The sequence below is a fragment of the Dasypus novemcinctus genome, chromosome 15, assembly GCF_030445035.2.
Source record: "Dasypus novemcinctus isolate mDasNov1 chromosome 15, mDasNov1.1.hap2, whole genome shotgun sequence".
Lineage (NCBI taxonomy): Eukaryota > Metazoa > Chordata > Mammalia > Cingulata > Dasypodidae > Dasypus > Dasypus novemcinctus.
This window is the reverse complement of record NC_080687.1, coordinates 87602365-87619970: the sequence shown is the minus strand read 5'-3', so window position 1 is coordinate 87619970 and position 17606 is coordinate 87602365. Positions and strand designations below refer to the sequence as shown.

The 17606-nt window shown below is 38.2% G+C and overlaps 1 protein-coding gene across 11 annotated transcripts in view; it reads left to right on the top strand.

The window, feature by feature from the left end:
* ELF1 (E74 like ETS transcription factor 1) overlaps positions 1–17606 on the top strand; it is a 183517-nt gene that overhangs the window by 120367 nt on the left and 45544 nt on the right. For all 11 annotated transcript variants that reach the window (XM_058276616.2, XM_058276609.2, XM_058276614.1 and 8 more), the window contains exon 3: positions 12235–12418. In XM_058276616.2, the coding sequence (XP_058132599.1) occupies positions 12235–12418 (184 nt within the window). The remainder of the gene's footprint in view (positions 1–12234; positions 12419–17606) is intronic.

Here is a 17606-nt window from a genome sequence, read left to right as displayed (position 1 = left end):
TGGACCTCAGTTTCCTTGTTTTAGCTGCCAGGCTGCTATGTGACAACCTCCTGGAACAGCATTGTGACCAGGCTTGGGTCTGGCTCCAGGGAATGTACCTTCGAATGTTGTAATTCTGTAGAACAGTGGTTCTGAGCCCTGCATGCACACTGGAATCACTTGGGGAGCTTTAATAAAACGCCCTGGTTACACCCCTGAGATTCTGGTTTATTTGGCCCCATGTGGAGAACAAGTATTGATATTTTTAGAAATTTCCCAGCATAGGACCAGAGTAGACATTTCCTGATTCAAATAAAATGGTCCATGGACAGGATGCTTAATGTACTTCTTCAAATGAATAAAGGTTTTAAAGGCATCTAGACAGTCATTTAAAAAAGAGTAGTGAGGGGAGAGAGTGTGGCTCAAGCAGTTGAGTGCCTGCCTCCCTCTCACATGGGCGGTCCCAGGTTTGGTTCCCAGTGCCTCCTAAAGAAAACAAACAAGAAAAACAAAATGAGTGAAACAACGAGCAAACAGGAAGGCGCCAACTCGGGAGCCGATGTGGCTCAGTGGTTGAGCGCCGGCCTGTTGCATACAAGGTCCCGGGTTCAATCCCCCATCTCAATACCTGAAAAAAAAGAGTAGCTAGCCAAGTGGAATGTAATATTTTTCTTAGGGCAGCAAAGAACTGTCTAGCCTCTTCAGTTCTTAAAAGGAGGTGACAGATCTCATTGCTAACCATTAGGAGTGTAACCGTTTTATGACTAGCTCTGACCTTCCTGAAGTTCCTATTTTGAGTAAATCTTGGCAAGGGGTTTGGTTGAAATGATGGTGAAAGAAACTGATGTGAATACATTTTGTTGGTCTTTAGCAAAGAAACCCAGTAAATAATGTCTTACATCAATTTAGAAATTAGTAACAAGATTATGAATACCTTTATTGCCATAAACGGCAGAAATTAATTAGGCTAGTGAGAGCCAATTATCTTAAGTTAAATTTTTTTTTTTTAAAGATTTATTTATTTAATTTTCCCCCCTCCCCTGGTTGTCTGTTCTTGGTGTCTATTTGCTGCGTCTTGTTTCTTTGTCCACTTCTGTTGTCGTCAGCGGCACGGGAAGTGTGGGCGGCGCCATTCCTGGGCAGGCTGCTCTTTCTTTTCACGCTGGGCGGCTTTCCTCACGGGCGCACTCCTTGCGCGTGGGGCTCCCCCACGCGGGGACACCCTTGCGTGGCACGGCACTCCTTGCGCGCATCAGCGCTGCGCATGGCCAGCTCCACACGAGTCAAGGAGGCCCGGGGTTTGAACCGCGGACCTCCCATATGGTAGACGGACGCCCTAACCACTGGGCCAAAGTCCGTTTCCCTTAAGTTAAATTGAGCCCCCCAATCTTTTATTTATTTTTAAAGTCCAAATCTAAGAAAACTTCAACCAATGAAATTTTGCCTGGCCTCCCATCTAACTGGTAGGGAGCCAGTTCTCTAGAAGGAATTTTATGTGGTTATGGAGTTTTCAGGTTCCTGATGATTCAGGCTTTAGCCAGTTGCTTGTCAGTCTAGTTTGAAAGGTATAGTTAGCATGAGCCCAGCAGCTGAGGTTTTTGGAGTGTATATTTTCTTTGTATTTGTAATAGAGAGAGAAAGCTTTTCCAGTCACCTGTGAGGTGTTTTAATTACTTTCATGAGTCCAATTTAGTGATATTAATTACATTCAGAGTATTTTGCTACCATTACCTCCATCCATTACCAAACTTTTCCATCATCCCAACAGAAACTCTACCCATTAAGCAACAATTCCCCATTCCTGCCTCTTCCCTGCAACCTGTCTCTCTATATTTGCTTATTCTAGTATTTCATATAAGTGAGCACATACAATATGTGTGCTTTTGTGTCTGACTTTTTCACTCAACATGATGTCTTCATTTCATCCATGTTTGCAGCCTCCACCCTAGACTAGCTCCTTACATAGTCTGGTTTTTTAAACAGAGCCAAATGAATATGCGAACAAAACAAAATTGTACCATATTTAAGTCTTACTATAATAGCATACAGGTAAAGAACATGGAGTCAGTTCAACTTAACTGTTCTACCACTTACTGGCTGTTAAGGATTTGTAGTAAATTAATTCATTTCCCCTTGCCTCAGTTTTCCCTCAGTGGAAGATATTCCATTGAATCTCCCATATAGGATTTTGAGGTGATAAAATAAGGTGGTAATCCACATAAAGCAATTAGTAAAATGCCAGTATACATTAGCTAATGGCAGTAACAGAGGCAGGGGCTATGTGGCCCATATATATGTTACTCCTTCCCTCCATATAGTCCATAAGAATGAATAATCTCTTCTGCAATGTTACAAACTCAGACAGTTTTAGAGTCAATGTTTTAAAAATAGGTCTTAGCAAAAGATTGGGAAGGGCCCTTGGAATCAACTGGTGGTCTTTCATGTAAGAGATGAGGAAAATAAGGTCACAGCATTAGGTTGGAGAAGGCCCTCCATCTCCTGGGTCATACCTTTTTTTTTTTTTAAACTAGTTATTGCTGCCTTTTATGTCAGAGAACCATGTGGCCCTTTTTATTCTTATTTAAGCTTTTGCTTCAAAGGAACCATTTTGTTCATTCTACATTTATGTGTTTAACGTTTTCTTAATAAACCATTTACAAATTATTAGATATCTTGAACTGGAATTAAATTAGAATGCTTGAGTATGCATAGACTGTTAGAAAACAAAGAAACTGGTAAAATGTTTGCCTCTGGGGTGGGGCATGGGTGGTGGTGGTATAGCATTAATTATGGTGGTGTCTGAAAATGAGTTCTTGAGACCTGTAAATCCTGAAGAATACAGTAATCAGTTCTCTGATCTACTTATGGCTTAGTAGAATAGGACCAGGAAAATAGTAATGAGCATCCATATTTATCTGAAAACCCAGGTACTCTATATAGATTTCAGATAACTTTTTGGAGATAAACCTTGTTATACTCAAACTCTCACCACTTTCTACCCAAAATTCAGGAGCCAAATAGGTTTAGTTATGAAGGAATACTTTTCTTTCATTTTGGGTGAAGACAGCTCCTGCAATTTGAGTTGACATGCCTCTGACTTAGTGGGAGTCACCTTGGACAAATTTCTTAACCATATTCGTCATGGGTCAGTGAATAAAGATAATGAGTCCTGCCCTTACCTGGTATGTAGCGTTATTGCAGAATGAAATGAAATTGTGTGTTCTGCTCTGTGTTCAGTCTCGTTAGAAGACTGGAAACTTGAACCTTGAGCTCTTTCTCAGGAGAGACAAGGACAAACTTTTTTTACAAGCTTATGTTCGTATTGGATTGTATATGTATGAATAGCATTCAACCCTTAAACCACAGGCAGTTTATGATACTTTATTGCTCTGTGTGTTCACACACATGCATATTTTACAGTATAATTTTTTAAAATTTATTGAAATATATCACTCATACATAATAAATGTATAATAGTTGTGAACTTACAAAACAAACATATATAACATCAAAAAACATATATAACATCTCACCCTACTACCAATAACTTGCATTGTTTTTAAACCTTTTTAACTAATGATTAAAGAGCATTGTCAAAGCAGTACTACTAAACAAAGTATTTCCCCCTAACCAATCCTATTATTATTATCTTTATGTCATTTTTATATGAACATACATAAACAAGTGTATAGTAAAAGTTGTGAACTTACAAAGCAAACATACATAACATCATGCAGGGGTCCCATACATCAACCCTCCACCAACACCTTGCATTGTCATGAGGCATTTGTTAAAAACCATGAAAGAGCACTGTCAAAATCTTACTACTAATCATAGTTCTTATCTTACATTTGGTGTGTTTTTCCCCCAACCTACCCTATTATTATTTTTTAAATATATTTTTTATGACAGAAGTTGTAAACTTATGAAACAGTCATGCACATGTGCAGAATTGCCAAACAACACTCCTCATCAACACACCACAATGCGGTGTGTCATTTGCTACAGATAAAATAACATCATCTGATTATTGCCATGTCCATAGTGTACATTTGGCTCACATTTTCCATACTGCCTCAGTATCAATACAGTACGTCTTTTGCGTAGATACAAGAATATTATATTATTATTACTAACTACAATCCATAGGTCACTCCAGCTGTATTTTTCCCATGCTTCTCCACATTCCCAACACCCTGCAGTAGTGATATAACATTTGTTCTAGCTAACAAAGGACACTCTTGCATCTACCATCAAAAACAATTTTCACCCACCTCTTGGTTTATTGTGCTATCCAATTCCTAGATTATTCTCAAGCATTCTGTCAATTGGCATTTACGTAACTAGACTACCATTTTCAGTCACATCCCCATTTATAAATTAGCTGTCACTCACTGTGTGTTACCATCCACTCTATACATTTCCACACTTTTACAATAAAGCTGATTAAAACTTCTATATACAGTAAATATCAGTAGTCCACTCAGTCCTTCTCTTATCTCCTTTAAGAATCCACCACCTACCACCAGGTCTTGAAGATATTTTCCAATAATTTCTTCTAGAAGTGTTATGGTTCTTTTTATTTTTTTGATCCATTTTGAATTAATTTTTGATAATGTGTGAGATAGGGGTCCTATCTCACTATGGATGTCCAATTCTTTCAGCACCATTTGGTGAATGGATTGTTTTGCCCCAGCTGTGTGAGTTTGACAGGCTAGTCAAAAATCACTTCTGTGATTTTGATCATACCTGTGAGGGTCTGTTACTGAACGATAAATTTGGTTCCATTGTTCTATTGTGTCTGTCTTTAGGCCAGTACCATAATGTTTTTACCACTATAGGTAGGTATTATGATTTAAAGTCTGAAGATGAGGGTTCACTTTTCCTTTATATGTTATTTCCGGCTATTCAGGACTCCTTACCCTTCAAAATAAATATAACAATCATGTTTTCAATTTTTTCTTTAATGCTGGTGGAATTTTTATTTGGGATTGCATTAAATCTGTATATCAATTTGAATAAAATTGAAACCATAATGATATTTAGTTTTCCAATCCATGAGCATGGAATGTTCTTCCAGTTATTTAGGGCTTTTTTGATTTGTTTTAACATTGAGCTGCAATTTTCTGAATACAAGTGCTTTATATCATTGGTTAAGTTTATTCCTGACTATTTGAGTTTTATCTGTCTTATTTTATTTTCACCACTCTTTTGACACTTTTGGTTACTTTTATGGATATAGTCTTACTTTCTAGACTTTCTTCCAGGCTCCTCTCTCCTGTCTTTTCTTTTCAGGCTCTAGCATACCCTTTAATATTTCCTGAAAATCTGGTCTCTTGCTTAGAAATTCTCTCAGTTTCTGTTTATCTGTGAATATCCTAATTTTGCCCTCATTTTTGAAAGACAGTCTTGTTGGATATTAGATTCTTGACTGGAAGTTTTTCTCTTGTAGTATCTTAAATATATCAGACCGCTGTCTTCTTGCCTCCATGGTTTCTGGTGAGAAATCAGCACTTAATCTTATTGGATATCCCTTATATGTTATGCATAGCTTTTCTCTTGCTGTTCTCAGAATTCTCTCTTTGTCTTTGGCCTTTAACATTCTGATGAGTATGTGTCTTAGAGTTGGTCTATTTGGGTTTTTTGGATGGGAGTACATTGTGCTTCTTGGACATGGATATATCTATGTCCTATAGTAGGGTTGGGAAATTTTCTGCCATTATTTCTTCAAATATTCCTTCTGCCCCTTTTCCCTTCTTTTCTCCTTCTAGGACACCCATGACACATATGTTTACACATCTCTGGCTGTTGTTTAGTTCCCTGAGACCTTGTTCAATTTTTCCATTCTTTTCTTCATCTGTTCTTTTGTATGTTCACTTTCACAGGCCATTTTTTCAAGCTCACCAATCCTTTCTTCTGCCTCCTGTAATCTGCTATTATATGATTCCAATGTTTTTTTAATTTCATTTATTGCAACTTTCATTCCCATAAGATCTGCTCTTTTTCTATGCATGCTTTCAAATTTTTCTTTGTGCTCATCCAGTGTCTTCTTAATATCCTTAATCTCTTTAGCCATCTCATTGAATTTATTAAGGAGATTTGTTTGAACACCTATAATTAGTTGTCTCAGTCCCTTTATGTCATCTGGAGTCTTGTTTCTTTAACTGGGCCATAGCTTCCTGTTTCTTGGTGTGGATTGTAATTTTTTGTTGGTATCTTCACATCTGGCTTACTAGAGTATTTTTTTCTGGGTGCAGTTTTTCTCTCTAGTTTAGGGCTTCCTATCGTTTCTCCCTTGCTGATTATGCAGTAGGAGCCAAGCAAGTAGTTGGTGCTGTAAGCTGTGGAGGCTCAAGCTGCCCTCATTGTGCCAGGGAACAATGAAGCTTCTTCCAACTTTCTCCTTTGCCAGGGGTAGCGACAGAGTCACAGTTATGTGAAATAATCCACGTACAGGCCTACACTGTAGTTACCCAGAGAGACTGAGGAAGCTTCACATGCCTTTCTCCCCTACCTGGTGTAGGGATGGAGCTGGAAGTATGGGCAGCAATCTATGCAGACTTCTGATTTTCAGTCTATGCCAGCCAAACTTCCCTGCAGTTAACTGTATAGGCTGGTGCTGGGCTCCTCAGCCTCCTCCCTGTCAGAGGCAGGGCTGAAGCCTAGGCTAGGGCTGCAGGCTGATCTGCCTGAAAGAAGCTGTCAGCTGGACTTATCCTTAGGCTGGGGATGGAGTCAGAATGGCAGCTACTGGCCTCTTTCTGACTTGGGTGGGTTCTCACCCTGTCTGTTCTCTGGGTTATCTCTTAGCCAGCCAAGTCCCCCATTCAGTAGTTGAAATAGGCAGCCAGCCATCTCCTTCTCCCCTGTTTCTGGGAAATGGAGCTTCCAATTCCCATCACAGGACAGCTCCTAGGATGGCTTGTGCCGCCAGAGTAGGACAATCATTGGCCTGTGCAGCTTGGCCGGTAATTTCCCAGAGAGGCTGGCGCAGGTCCCTGCAGCTCCCTCCCTGCTGGAGATGGCATTGGGGCCTAGTCTAGACCTGCAATATGATCCGCATGGGAAGAAGCTGGTCCCCACCAGCACTGGGATCCTCAGTCTGCCCCGCTTCCCCTCGTGCCAGGAACAGAGGTAATATGGTGGCTCCCGGCCTCTTTCTGATCTGGACAGGCTCAAACCTTAGCTGTTCTCAGGATCATACTGTAGCCCACTGAATTTCCTCATCATAGCTGAAATCGGTGCCCAACCGTCTCTTCCTCCCCCATTTTGGGGAAGTGGAGCTTTCAATTCCAGCCGCAGAACAGCTCCTGAGATGGCTTGTGCCTCCAGTGGAGGATGGGCACTGGCCTCCGGGGTGTGGAGCCCTCTACTTATGAGTCTTCTCTGCAGACAGGCCATCTCCTCCTTCCACTCCCCTAGGGACATTGCAGGATGCTCTTCTGGCCTCCTGGAGCCCCCAAACAGGTGCTTCAGCTAGCTCCAGAGAGCTCTGGGTGCTTGCTAACTGCCCTGTAGCAGGAGCTGACTCTAGCAGCGCCTTACTCTGCCGCCATCTTGCTGGTTCTTCCAGTATAATTTTTGATCCCCCCTGTTAATGTTTAAAAAAAATTTTTTTTTTGTAAGAGCAGTTGCAGGTTTATAAATTCTGGATATGAAACCTTTATCACATATATGGTTTTTTTAAGTATTTGCTCCCACTCTGTGGGTTATCTATTCTCTTTTTAAAAATTTTTTATTTGATAAGTCCCTTTACTACACAACTCCTAAAATTTTCAGTAAGTTCCAATTATCTTTTTTTTTTTCCGTTTGTTACTTGCACTTTTGGCATAAAGTATAAGAAATGATTGCCTAATACTGTCCTGAAGATGCTTCTCTTAGTTTTTTTTCCTAGGAGTTTTATAGTTTTGGCTCATATAGGTAGGTCTTTGATCTGTTTTGGTTGAATATTGCATATAGTGTGAAGTAGAGGGTTCCACTTTTATTCTCTTGCATATGGCTATCCAGTTCTTCCATCACCATTTGTTGAGGAGAGTACTCTTTCTCAATTGAATGGCTTTGGCATGCTTTTCAAAATTCAATTCGGGAAATGGATGTGGCTCAAGCAATTGGATTCCTGTCTACCATTTAGGAGGTCCAGGGTTTGATTCTTGGGACCTCCTGGTGAAAGCAAGCTGGCCTGCACAGTGAGCTGACACAGCAAGATGATGAAAGAGACACGAAGGGGAGACAGTAAGAGACCCAGCTGGCCAGGGAGCTGAGGTAGTGCAAGAGATTGAGCACCTCTCTCTCACTCTGGAAGGTCCCAGCATTGGTGCCATCTAAAGAGAAGACAAGCAGGCACAGAAGAACGCAAGCTAATGGAGACAGAGAGCAGACAATAAGGAGGAGGAGGGGAATAAATAAATCTTTTTAAAAAAATAAATTGGTTCATTGTATTAGTCAGCCAAAGGGGTGCCGATGCAAAAGTACCAGATTATCTGTTGGCTTATATAAAGGATATATATTTAGGGTAAAAACTTACAGTTACAAGGCCCTAAAGAATCCAGCTCAGGGTACCATGAGATGTACTTCCCCACCCAAAGTCTATTGCCACATGTTGAAGTAAGATAGTGGGCAATGTCTGCAAGGGTTCAGCCTTTCTCTTTCCTCTTAAGGCTTTGGGTCCTAGCTTCTTCCAAACTCAGCTATAGGGCTCGCTCTTTCTGGGCTCAGCTGCTCTCACAAGGTCAGCTGTTAACTATCCTGCTCATCTCTCTCCCCGGGGCCAGAGGATCCTCTTTGTATCTACTTGTCTTGTCTTCTTGAACAAAAGTCCTTTTTTTTTTCCAAGATGATTTTGGCTATTTGGGATCCCATACTCTTCCATGTAACTGTGATGATTGGATTTTCCATTTCTGTGAGGAAGGTTGTTGGAATTTTGATTGGGATCTTGATAGAATTGATATCTTAATATTTAGTCTTCCTATCCATGAACAAATAAAATCCTTTCATTTATTGGTCTTTAAAATTTCGTTTAGCAATGTTTTGTAGTTTCCTGCTTAAGTCCTTAACATCCCTGGTTAAGTAAATAAAGTAAATAAAGTATTTATTTACTTTAGTTTATTTACTTTATTTACTTTATTTCCTTTATTTACTTTATTTACTTTATTTACTTTAGTTCCTATTGTAAATGGATTTTTCCCCCTTGATTTCCTCTTCAGATTGTTGACTGCTTGTATATAGAAAACTCTACTGATTTTTGCGTGTTGATTTTACACCCTTCTGGTTTGCTGAATTAACTTTAGTAGCTTTGTTGTAGACTTTTTATATATAAGATCATGTCATCTGCTATTAGGTAAAGCTTTATATCTTCCTTTCCTATTTGAATACCTTTTATAAATTTTCTCTTTTTCTTGCCTAATTATTCTGGCCAGAATTTCCATTACGATATTGCCTAACAGTGGTGACAGTGGGTGTCCTTATCTTGTTCTTAATCTTAGGGGGAGAGCTTTCAGTCTTTTAATAGTGTGATTTTAGCTATGGGGTTTTGATCTTTACCCTTTATCATGGTTGGGGAGATTTCTTTCTATTTCTGGTTTCTGGGTGTTTTATCAAAGGGTGCTGGATTTTGTCAAATGCCTTTTCTGTTTCAATTGAGATGATTGTGTATATTTTTTCCTTTGTTCTATTAATGTGGTGTAGTACATTAATAGATTTTCTTATGTTGAGTCACCCTTGTATACCTGGGTTAAATCCCACTTGATCATGATATGTAATTCTTTTAATGTGCTGTTGGATTCAGTTTAGTTGTATTTTGTTCATTTTTGTTTTAATTTGCTTTTTGCATCTGCATTCATAATGGATATTGGTCTGTAGTTTTCCTGTTTTCTGGCTTTGGTCTAAGTGTAATGGCTTCATAGAACGAGTTAGGAGGTGCTCCTTCCTCTTCAAGTTTTCAGAATGTTTTGAGCAGGTTTTGTGTTCTTTCTACTTCGAATGTTTGGTAAAATTCATCCAGTCCTGGGCTTTCTTTTGTTGGGGTGCTTTGATTACTGATTCAGTCTCTCCTAATGGTTTGTTGAGAGCTTCTATTTCTTCTTGAGTCAGTGAAGGTAGTTTGTGTATTTCATTTCATCTAGGTTATCTAATTTGTTGGCATGCAGTTGTTCATCATGTCCTCTTAGAATCCTTTTTATTTCCGTAGTGTGTGTAATAAAATGCCCCTCCTCTTCATTTTTGGTTTTAGTTATGAGTCCTCTCTTTTTTTCTTTGTTAGTCTAGCTAAATAAAGGATCGTTGATTTTATTGATTTTGTTTTTCAAGAATCCCTTTTTGGTTTCATTGATTCTTTTTCTTTTTTTTTTTTTTTTTAAATTCTCTATTTCACTTACCTCTGCTGTAATCTTTCTTTCCTTCCTTCAACTTGCTTTGGATTTAGTTTGCTCTTCTTTTTCTGGATCTCCAGTTGTGAAGATAGGTCTCTGATTTGAGATCTATCTTTTTTTAATGCAAGTGTTTAGAGCTATAAATTTCACTCAGCACTGCCTTTGTTGCATTCTACAAGGTTTTTTAAAAAGATTTCTTTTTTATTATTTATTTATTTATTTATTTATCCCCACGCCCTCTTGCCACTTGCTTGATGTCTTCTCTCTGTGTCCATTAGCTGCGCGTTCTTCTGTGTCTGCTTGTCTCCCTTTGTTGTGATATCTTGCTGCATCAGCTCTCCGCGGTATTCTTGCTCAAAATGTGTCAACTAATCACAAGAAAATGTCATACAAACCCAAACTCAGGAACAAATGGCTTGTACTATTAAAAAAAAGTGTCCAGGTCAAGAAAGACAAAGAAAGACTCAAGAATTGTTTCAGATTAAAGGGGGTTTCATGAAGAAACATTATAACTAAATGAAAGCTATGGTCCTGGGTTGGCTCTTGAACTAAAAAATTAGTAGCACAACTGGAAAATTAGAATAGGGTTTAGATTAACTGGAAGTTAATTTTCTTGTTTTGGTAATTGTATTATCTTATGTAAGATAATGTGTATTTAGGATATGTATGCTGAAGTATTAGGCTTAAAATACTACCACTTTGAAGCAAATCTTTAAAAAATAGAATGAAGAAGCAGATGGGGAATATGGGTGAAGGGTGTGGAGAAATCCTTTTTCTATTTTGCAGCTTGTCTCAGGTCTGGAATTATTGCAGAGAAAAAATTAGGTAATAAATGAGATTTGCTGCTGCTAATTAATGGAGTTTTGAGAAGATTGTTTAAAATTCTTTGAGTTTCCTCATCTGTAAAATGAGGTGGCTAAACCATCTTACATTTTAAGAGTTCTTCCAACTGTAAAATTAAGTGATCTTATAGAAAAGACACTCTAGGTTGGCGAACTTGGCCCAGTGGTTAGGGCATCCGTCTACCACATGGGAGGTCCGCGGTTCAAACCCTGGACCTCCTTGACCCGTGTGGAGCTGGCCTACGTGCAGTGTTGATGCATGCAAGGAGTGCCCTGCCACGCAGGGGTGTCCCCCACGTAGGAGAGCTGCCCAGCGCAAAAGAAAGTGCAGCCTGCCCAGGAATGGCACCGCACACACGGGAGAGCCGACACAACAAGATGACGCAACAAAAGGAAAAAGGAAAACACAGATTCCTGGTGCCGCTGCAATAGAAGCGGAAAAAGAACACGCAGCAAATGGACACAGAGAACAGACAACCGGGGTGGGTGGGGAAGGGGAGATACATACATACATAAATAAATAAATAAATCTTTTTTTTAAAAAAAGACATTCTAATAATAATTTATAGCCTTTATATCCATTCTTGGAAAGGGTAATAGTAGAAAGCAAAAGCTGATTTTTCTCCTTGAGTTACAGGCATTGTCAAATGAAGCCAGTGTCCAAGTGACAATTTAATACTTATTTAGTTACTTTTTTTTTGGTGGAGACATTTTTTACTGAGATTTTATTTAATTATAAATTTCATTTGTTACTTCTTGGCTCATACTTAGGCATTAATGATATCTTACTAGATTTTTATTAACTGGAGTTTAAAAATGTACTTTTACAGGATTTTCCCAGGAAAACTTGGTTATTAAGACCCAGGATAGGTGAAGTTCATTCAGTTTTAACAGATAGATATTATCTCCAGTCTAGAAGGACTGTCAGATATAAGTAGCTGATGATATAAAAATGAAATTGATGTCCAAAATAAAATATTTTTTGTATGTATTTGTCAAAACAAAACTATTAATCCTTTTATTTTCTCATTCCCTACCTGTCCCAGCTTGGTGATGCAACTATTTTTCCTGCTGTCATTGTGGAACATGTTCCTGGTGCTGATATTCTCAATAGTTACGCTGGCCTCGCCTGTGTGGAAGAGCCCAGTGACATGATTACTGAGAGCTCACTGGATGTTGCTGAAGAAGAAATCATAGATGATGATGATGACGAAGACATCACTCTTACAGGTTTGTGTGCTTCCAGTAGGACCTCACTGCAGGACAGTTTTAGGCAGTGTCCCAGGCCTGGGACTTCTCAGTCTCTCTATGCTTTCCCTGCCATACATAGCTGCTATTCTGTTTCTGTCTGTCTGGTTTATTTATATTTATATTTTGTATAAATGGAGTCAGGGAATATGACTGCATCTAGTTTCTTTCTCTTAGTATATTTCCTTTTTTTTTTTTTTTGATCCATACTGGAAGATTATTAATATATTACTATATACTACTGTTCATAGTTTACTTTGGTTGTATTTTTGCCTGATACTAACATCTTGTAACATTACCATATATCTGTTCACTTTCAAAGAAAAAGTCTTATATATGCAGTATTACCCATGTTCATATTTCACATGAGGTTTCAGTATGCTGTACAGTCCCATGTTAATTTTTTTACCTTTCCTTCTAGTAATATGCATGACCTTAGACTTCCCTATCACCCAGTCATACCTATATAATAATAGCACTGCTGGTTACAAACACTATGATTTGCTTTCTCCTTTCCTGTTCATTTCCAGAGGTTAACAAACAACCTTTTGACCAGTTCTGAGGGTTAATCTGTGCCTAATAATATCTTTTGAGCCTTCTCTCCTCCCTTGTTAGATCCCATCCAGCATGTAATGCATTTAATTGTCATTGTTTCCTATTTGCTCTTTTTTTTTTAAATGGTTGAAACATATATACAACATAAACTTTCCCATCTCAGCCACTCCCGAGCACACCATTCAGTGTGATTAAGCACATTCACGATCTTGTGGTACTCTTACCACCTTCCATTACTAAAACTTTCCCATCTCCCCAAACAGCAATCCTATACTTCCTGATCCTGGCAATCTGTACTCAAGTTCTGTCTCTATGAGCTTGCATATTCTGATATTTTCTTTGTGATTACCATGGTACTTAAATTTAACATTCTAAATCTATGAAAATCTCATTTGCTTTGATACTAACTTAACTTTAATAGTATATACAAACTGTTCCTAAACCCCTCTGTCCTTCCATCTTTATGTTGTTCTTGTCACAAATTGCATATTCATACCTTATGAGTCCCAAACCACTGATTTTTCATTACATTTTGTACATTTATTTGCCTTGTAGAGCCTTTAGGAAGTGAAACACTATGTTACAAACCAAAAATACATTATATTAGTACTGGCATTTATATTTACCCATGTCATTACCCTCATTGGACATCTTTGTTTCTTCATGCAACTTTGAGCTCTTGCCTATTGTCCTTTCCTTTCAAGCTGTAGAACTTTCTCTAGTATTTCTTTAGGGCTGGTTTAGTACTGATGAACTCCCTCAGGTTTTTTTTGTTGTTGTTTTTAATTGTCTTTTTTAAAAAGATACATAGATTACAAAAAATGTTACATTAAAAAATATAGGAGGTTCCCATATACCCCACCCCCCACCCTCCTCAGGTTTTGTTTATCCAGGAATATCTTAATATTGCCCACATTTTTGAAAGACAGTTTTACTTGAATATAGAATTCTTGGTTGGCAGTTTTTGCTTTCACATTTTAGATATGTCACCTCAGTTGCCTTCTTGCCTCCACGGTTTCCAATGAGAAATCAACACTTAATTTTATTGGGGTTCCCTTGCACATGACATGTTGTTTCTCTCTTGTGGCTTTCATAATTCACTCTATTTTTGACATTTAACAGTTCGATTATAGTATGCCATAGTGTGGGTCTGTTTTGGATTATTCTGTTTGGAGTTTGTTGAGCATCTTGGATGTGTATATTTGTGTAAACTTGGGAAGTTTACAGCCTTTATTTCTATGACTTTTCTCTCTGCCTATTTCTATCTTTCTTCTCTTAGGACTCCTACAATATGTATATTGATACCCTTGATGGCATCCGACAGATTCCTCAGGCTCTTTTCTTCATTCTTCTTTCTTCTGCCAGCTCCAGTCTTCTGTTAAACCCTTCCAGGGAGTTTTAATTTCTGTCACTGTGTTGGTCAGCTCTGTTTGATTCCTTCTCATAATTTCCATCTCTTCATGTTCTCATTGTTTTCATCTCTTGTATTCCTGATTTTTTCAGTTCTCTGTCCATGTTTTCCGATAGCTCTCCAAAAATATTTACGGCCATTCATATATATATAATGACCGTTATATATATTCTTTGAATTTTTATTAGTATCCCATATGATTAAAGCATAAAGTATATCATATGATCATTGGTAACCATGATTGCACATTTTATGTTTTTTGGGGGGGCAAGTACTAGGGCCGGGAATTGAACCCAGGGCCTCATAAGTGGGAAGATGGCACTCACCACTGAGCCACATCGGCTCCCCTCAGTTATTTTTTTCATATGTTTGCTTGTTGTTTGCCTCTGTTTTCAGGAGGCACCAGGAACTGAACCTGGGACTTCCTATTTGGGAAGCAGGTGTTCAGTTGCTTGAGCCACATCTACTTCTGCACATCTTATCTTGAGTGCTGTATTCTCTTATTTCATTTGTGTATTTCTGTGTATTTCTATTGTCAATATCCTTCTCATTTTAAATGGCTTTATAACATTTTTTTCCTGTTAATACATCAGTCTCCCATTCAGATTGTTTTAATTTTTCTTAATTAATGGTATAGCCGTGGATATTTTTATACAAAGTCCTTTACAGTTTTTTCTTTTCAGATTATTTCCTTGGACTATAACTTTCAAATTGGAGTTACCAGATCCAGACATCCAGTTAGAACCATATATTTATTGTCTTACCTATTGTCAGAATGCTCTTCCAAATGGTTGATCAAATTTTTTTTTGTATTTTTCCTGTGCCTTAGTCTGTTTCTTTCTATTTATTTATTTATTTTAATTTAAAAAATTTTTAAATTTATTCTCCCCCTTGCCACCTGCGCTTGCTTGTCTGCTCTCTGTGTCCATTCGCTGTGCTTTCTTCTGTGTCTGCTTGTCTTCTCTTCTTGTCTTCTCTTTAGGAGGCACCAGGAACTGATCCCAGGACCTCAGATGTGGGAGAAAGGCACCCAGTCACCTTGCCTGAGCCCCTCAGCTCCCTGGTTTGTTGTGTCTCTCATTGTCTTTTCTCTGTGTCTCTTTTTTATTGTGTTATCTTGTTGTGTTAGCTCGTGGCATGGGCTGGCTCACCTTCACCAGGAGGCCACAGGAACTGCACCTGGGATGCCCGATATTGTAGATGGGAGCCCAGTCACTTGAGCCATATCCAATTCCCTGTATCTTTATATTTAAATGTTTCCTTCCATGTACAAGGACTGCAGATACTAGTTAACACTTCTTTTTTTTGCAAAAATTTATTTTTTAAAGCTGTAGGTTACCGAAAAATCTTGCAGAAAGGTACAGCATTTCTGTGTATTTCCCCTCATACACAGTTTCCATTATTATTAACATTTTGCTTTAGTATGGTACATTTATTATAATTTGTAAACTAATATTATTATAATCTTATTAGTAACTAAATTCTATAGTTTACATGAGGGTTTACTCTCTATAGTTCAATAATGGGTGGTTTTTTGTTGTTGTTGTTATGAATCTATCTATTGAGCTATCTATATTTTATTAGAGAAGTTGTGAGTTTACAAAATGATCACTCGTAACAGAATATTCCCATACACTACCCTACCAGCAACACCTTACATTAGTGTGGATCATGAATTACAATTGATGATAGCACTTTTTAAAAATAATTGTATTTTCTTTTAATTAGTTTTTTAAAGATTTATTTATTTATTTAATGCCCCCCCGCCCAGTTGTCTGTTCTCTGTGTCTATTTGCTGTGTCTTGTTTCTTTGTCTGCTTCTGTTGTCGTCAGCGGCGCGGGAAGTGTGGGCGGTGCCATTCCTGGGCAGGCTGCACTTTCTTTTGCGCTGGGCGGCTCTCCTTACGGGTGCACTCCTTGCGTGTGGGGCTCCCCTACGCCGGGGACACCCCTGCGTGGCGTGGCACTCCTTGCGCACATCAGCGCTGCGCATGGGCCAGCTCCACACGGGTCAAGGAGGCCCAGGGTTTGAACCGCGGACCTCCCATGTGGTAGACGGACGCCCTAACCACTGGGCCAAGTCCGTTTCCCAATTGTATTTTTTAACAGTAATTACCTTTGTTATATTTGATGAAATATTATAAAAATAGTTCTGTCATTCATTATTTACATTACATGTATCTTTTCCCCATATACCACTCTATTAACACCGTATGTATTAGTATCATACATTTGTTATAATTCATGAAAGAACCTTCTCATGCTTGTTTTATTAATTTTAGTCTCTGTCCACAATAGGATTCACTGTGTTATAAAGTCCTATGTTTTTCTTTTAGTTTTTATTCTAGTAATATATGCATCCTAAAGTTATCCCTTTTAAAGATATTCACCTACTCAGTGCTATTGATTACAATTACAATAATGTCCTGCCATCACCACCATCCATTTATAAACCATTACCATCAGCCTAAATAGAAATTCTGTTTAAATTAAGCATCAACTCATTCTCTAATCTTAATCTATGTCCTGATCATCTAGATTCTAACTCTAAGCATTTTCTTACTATAATTAGTTTATAATGTAAGATTATATAATATTTGTCTTTTTGAGTCTGGATGATTTCATTCAACATAATGTCCTTAAGGTTCATTCATGTTGTCACATGCATCAAGACTTCATTTTTATGCCTGAGTATTATTCCATTGCCAGGTATACACCTCATTTTGCTTACCCATTCATCTGATGGACACTTGGATTGTTTCCACCTTTGGCAGTTGTGAATAATGCTGCTGTGAACAGTGGAGTGCAAATATCTAAAGTGCCTGCTTTCCGTTCTTCTGGGTATATACCTAGAAGAGGGATTGTTGGATCATAGGATAATTCTATACCTAGCTTCTTGAGGAACTACCAAACTGTATTTCACAGTGGCTGCACCATTTTACATTCCCAAAAGCAGTGAATGAGTGTTACTGTTTCTCCAGATCCTCTGCAACACTTGTTGTTTTCTGTCCCTTTAGTAGTGGCCATTGTAGTGGGTGTGAAATGATACCTCATTGTAGTTTTGATTTGCATTTCTTTACTAGCTGGTGATACTGAGCATATTTTCATGTACTTTTTAGCCATTCGTATTTCACTTTTTGGAGAAATTTCTTTCAGGTCTTTTGTTTGTTTTTTAATTGGGTTGTTTGTCTTTTTGTTGTTGAG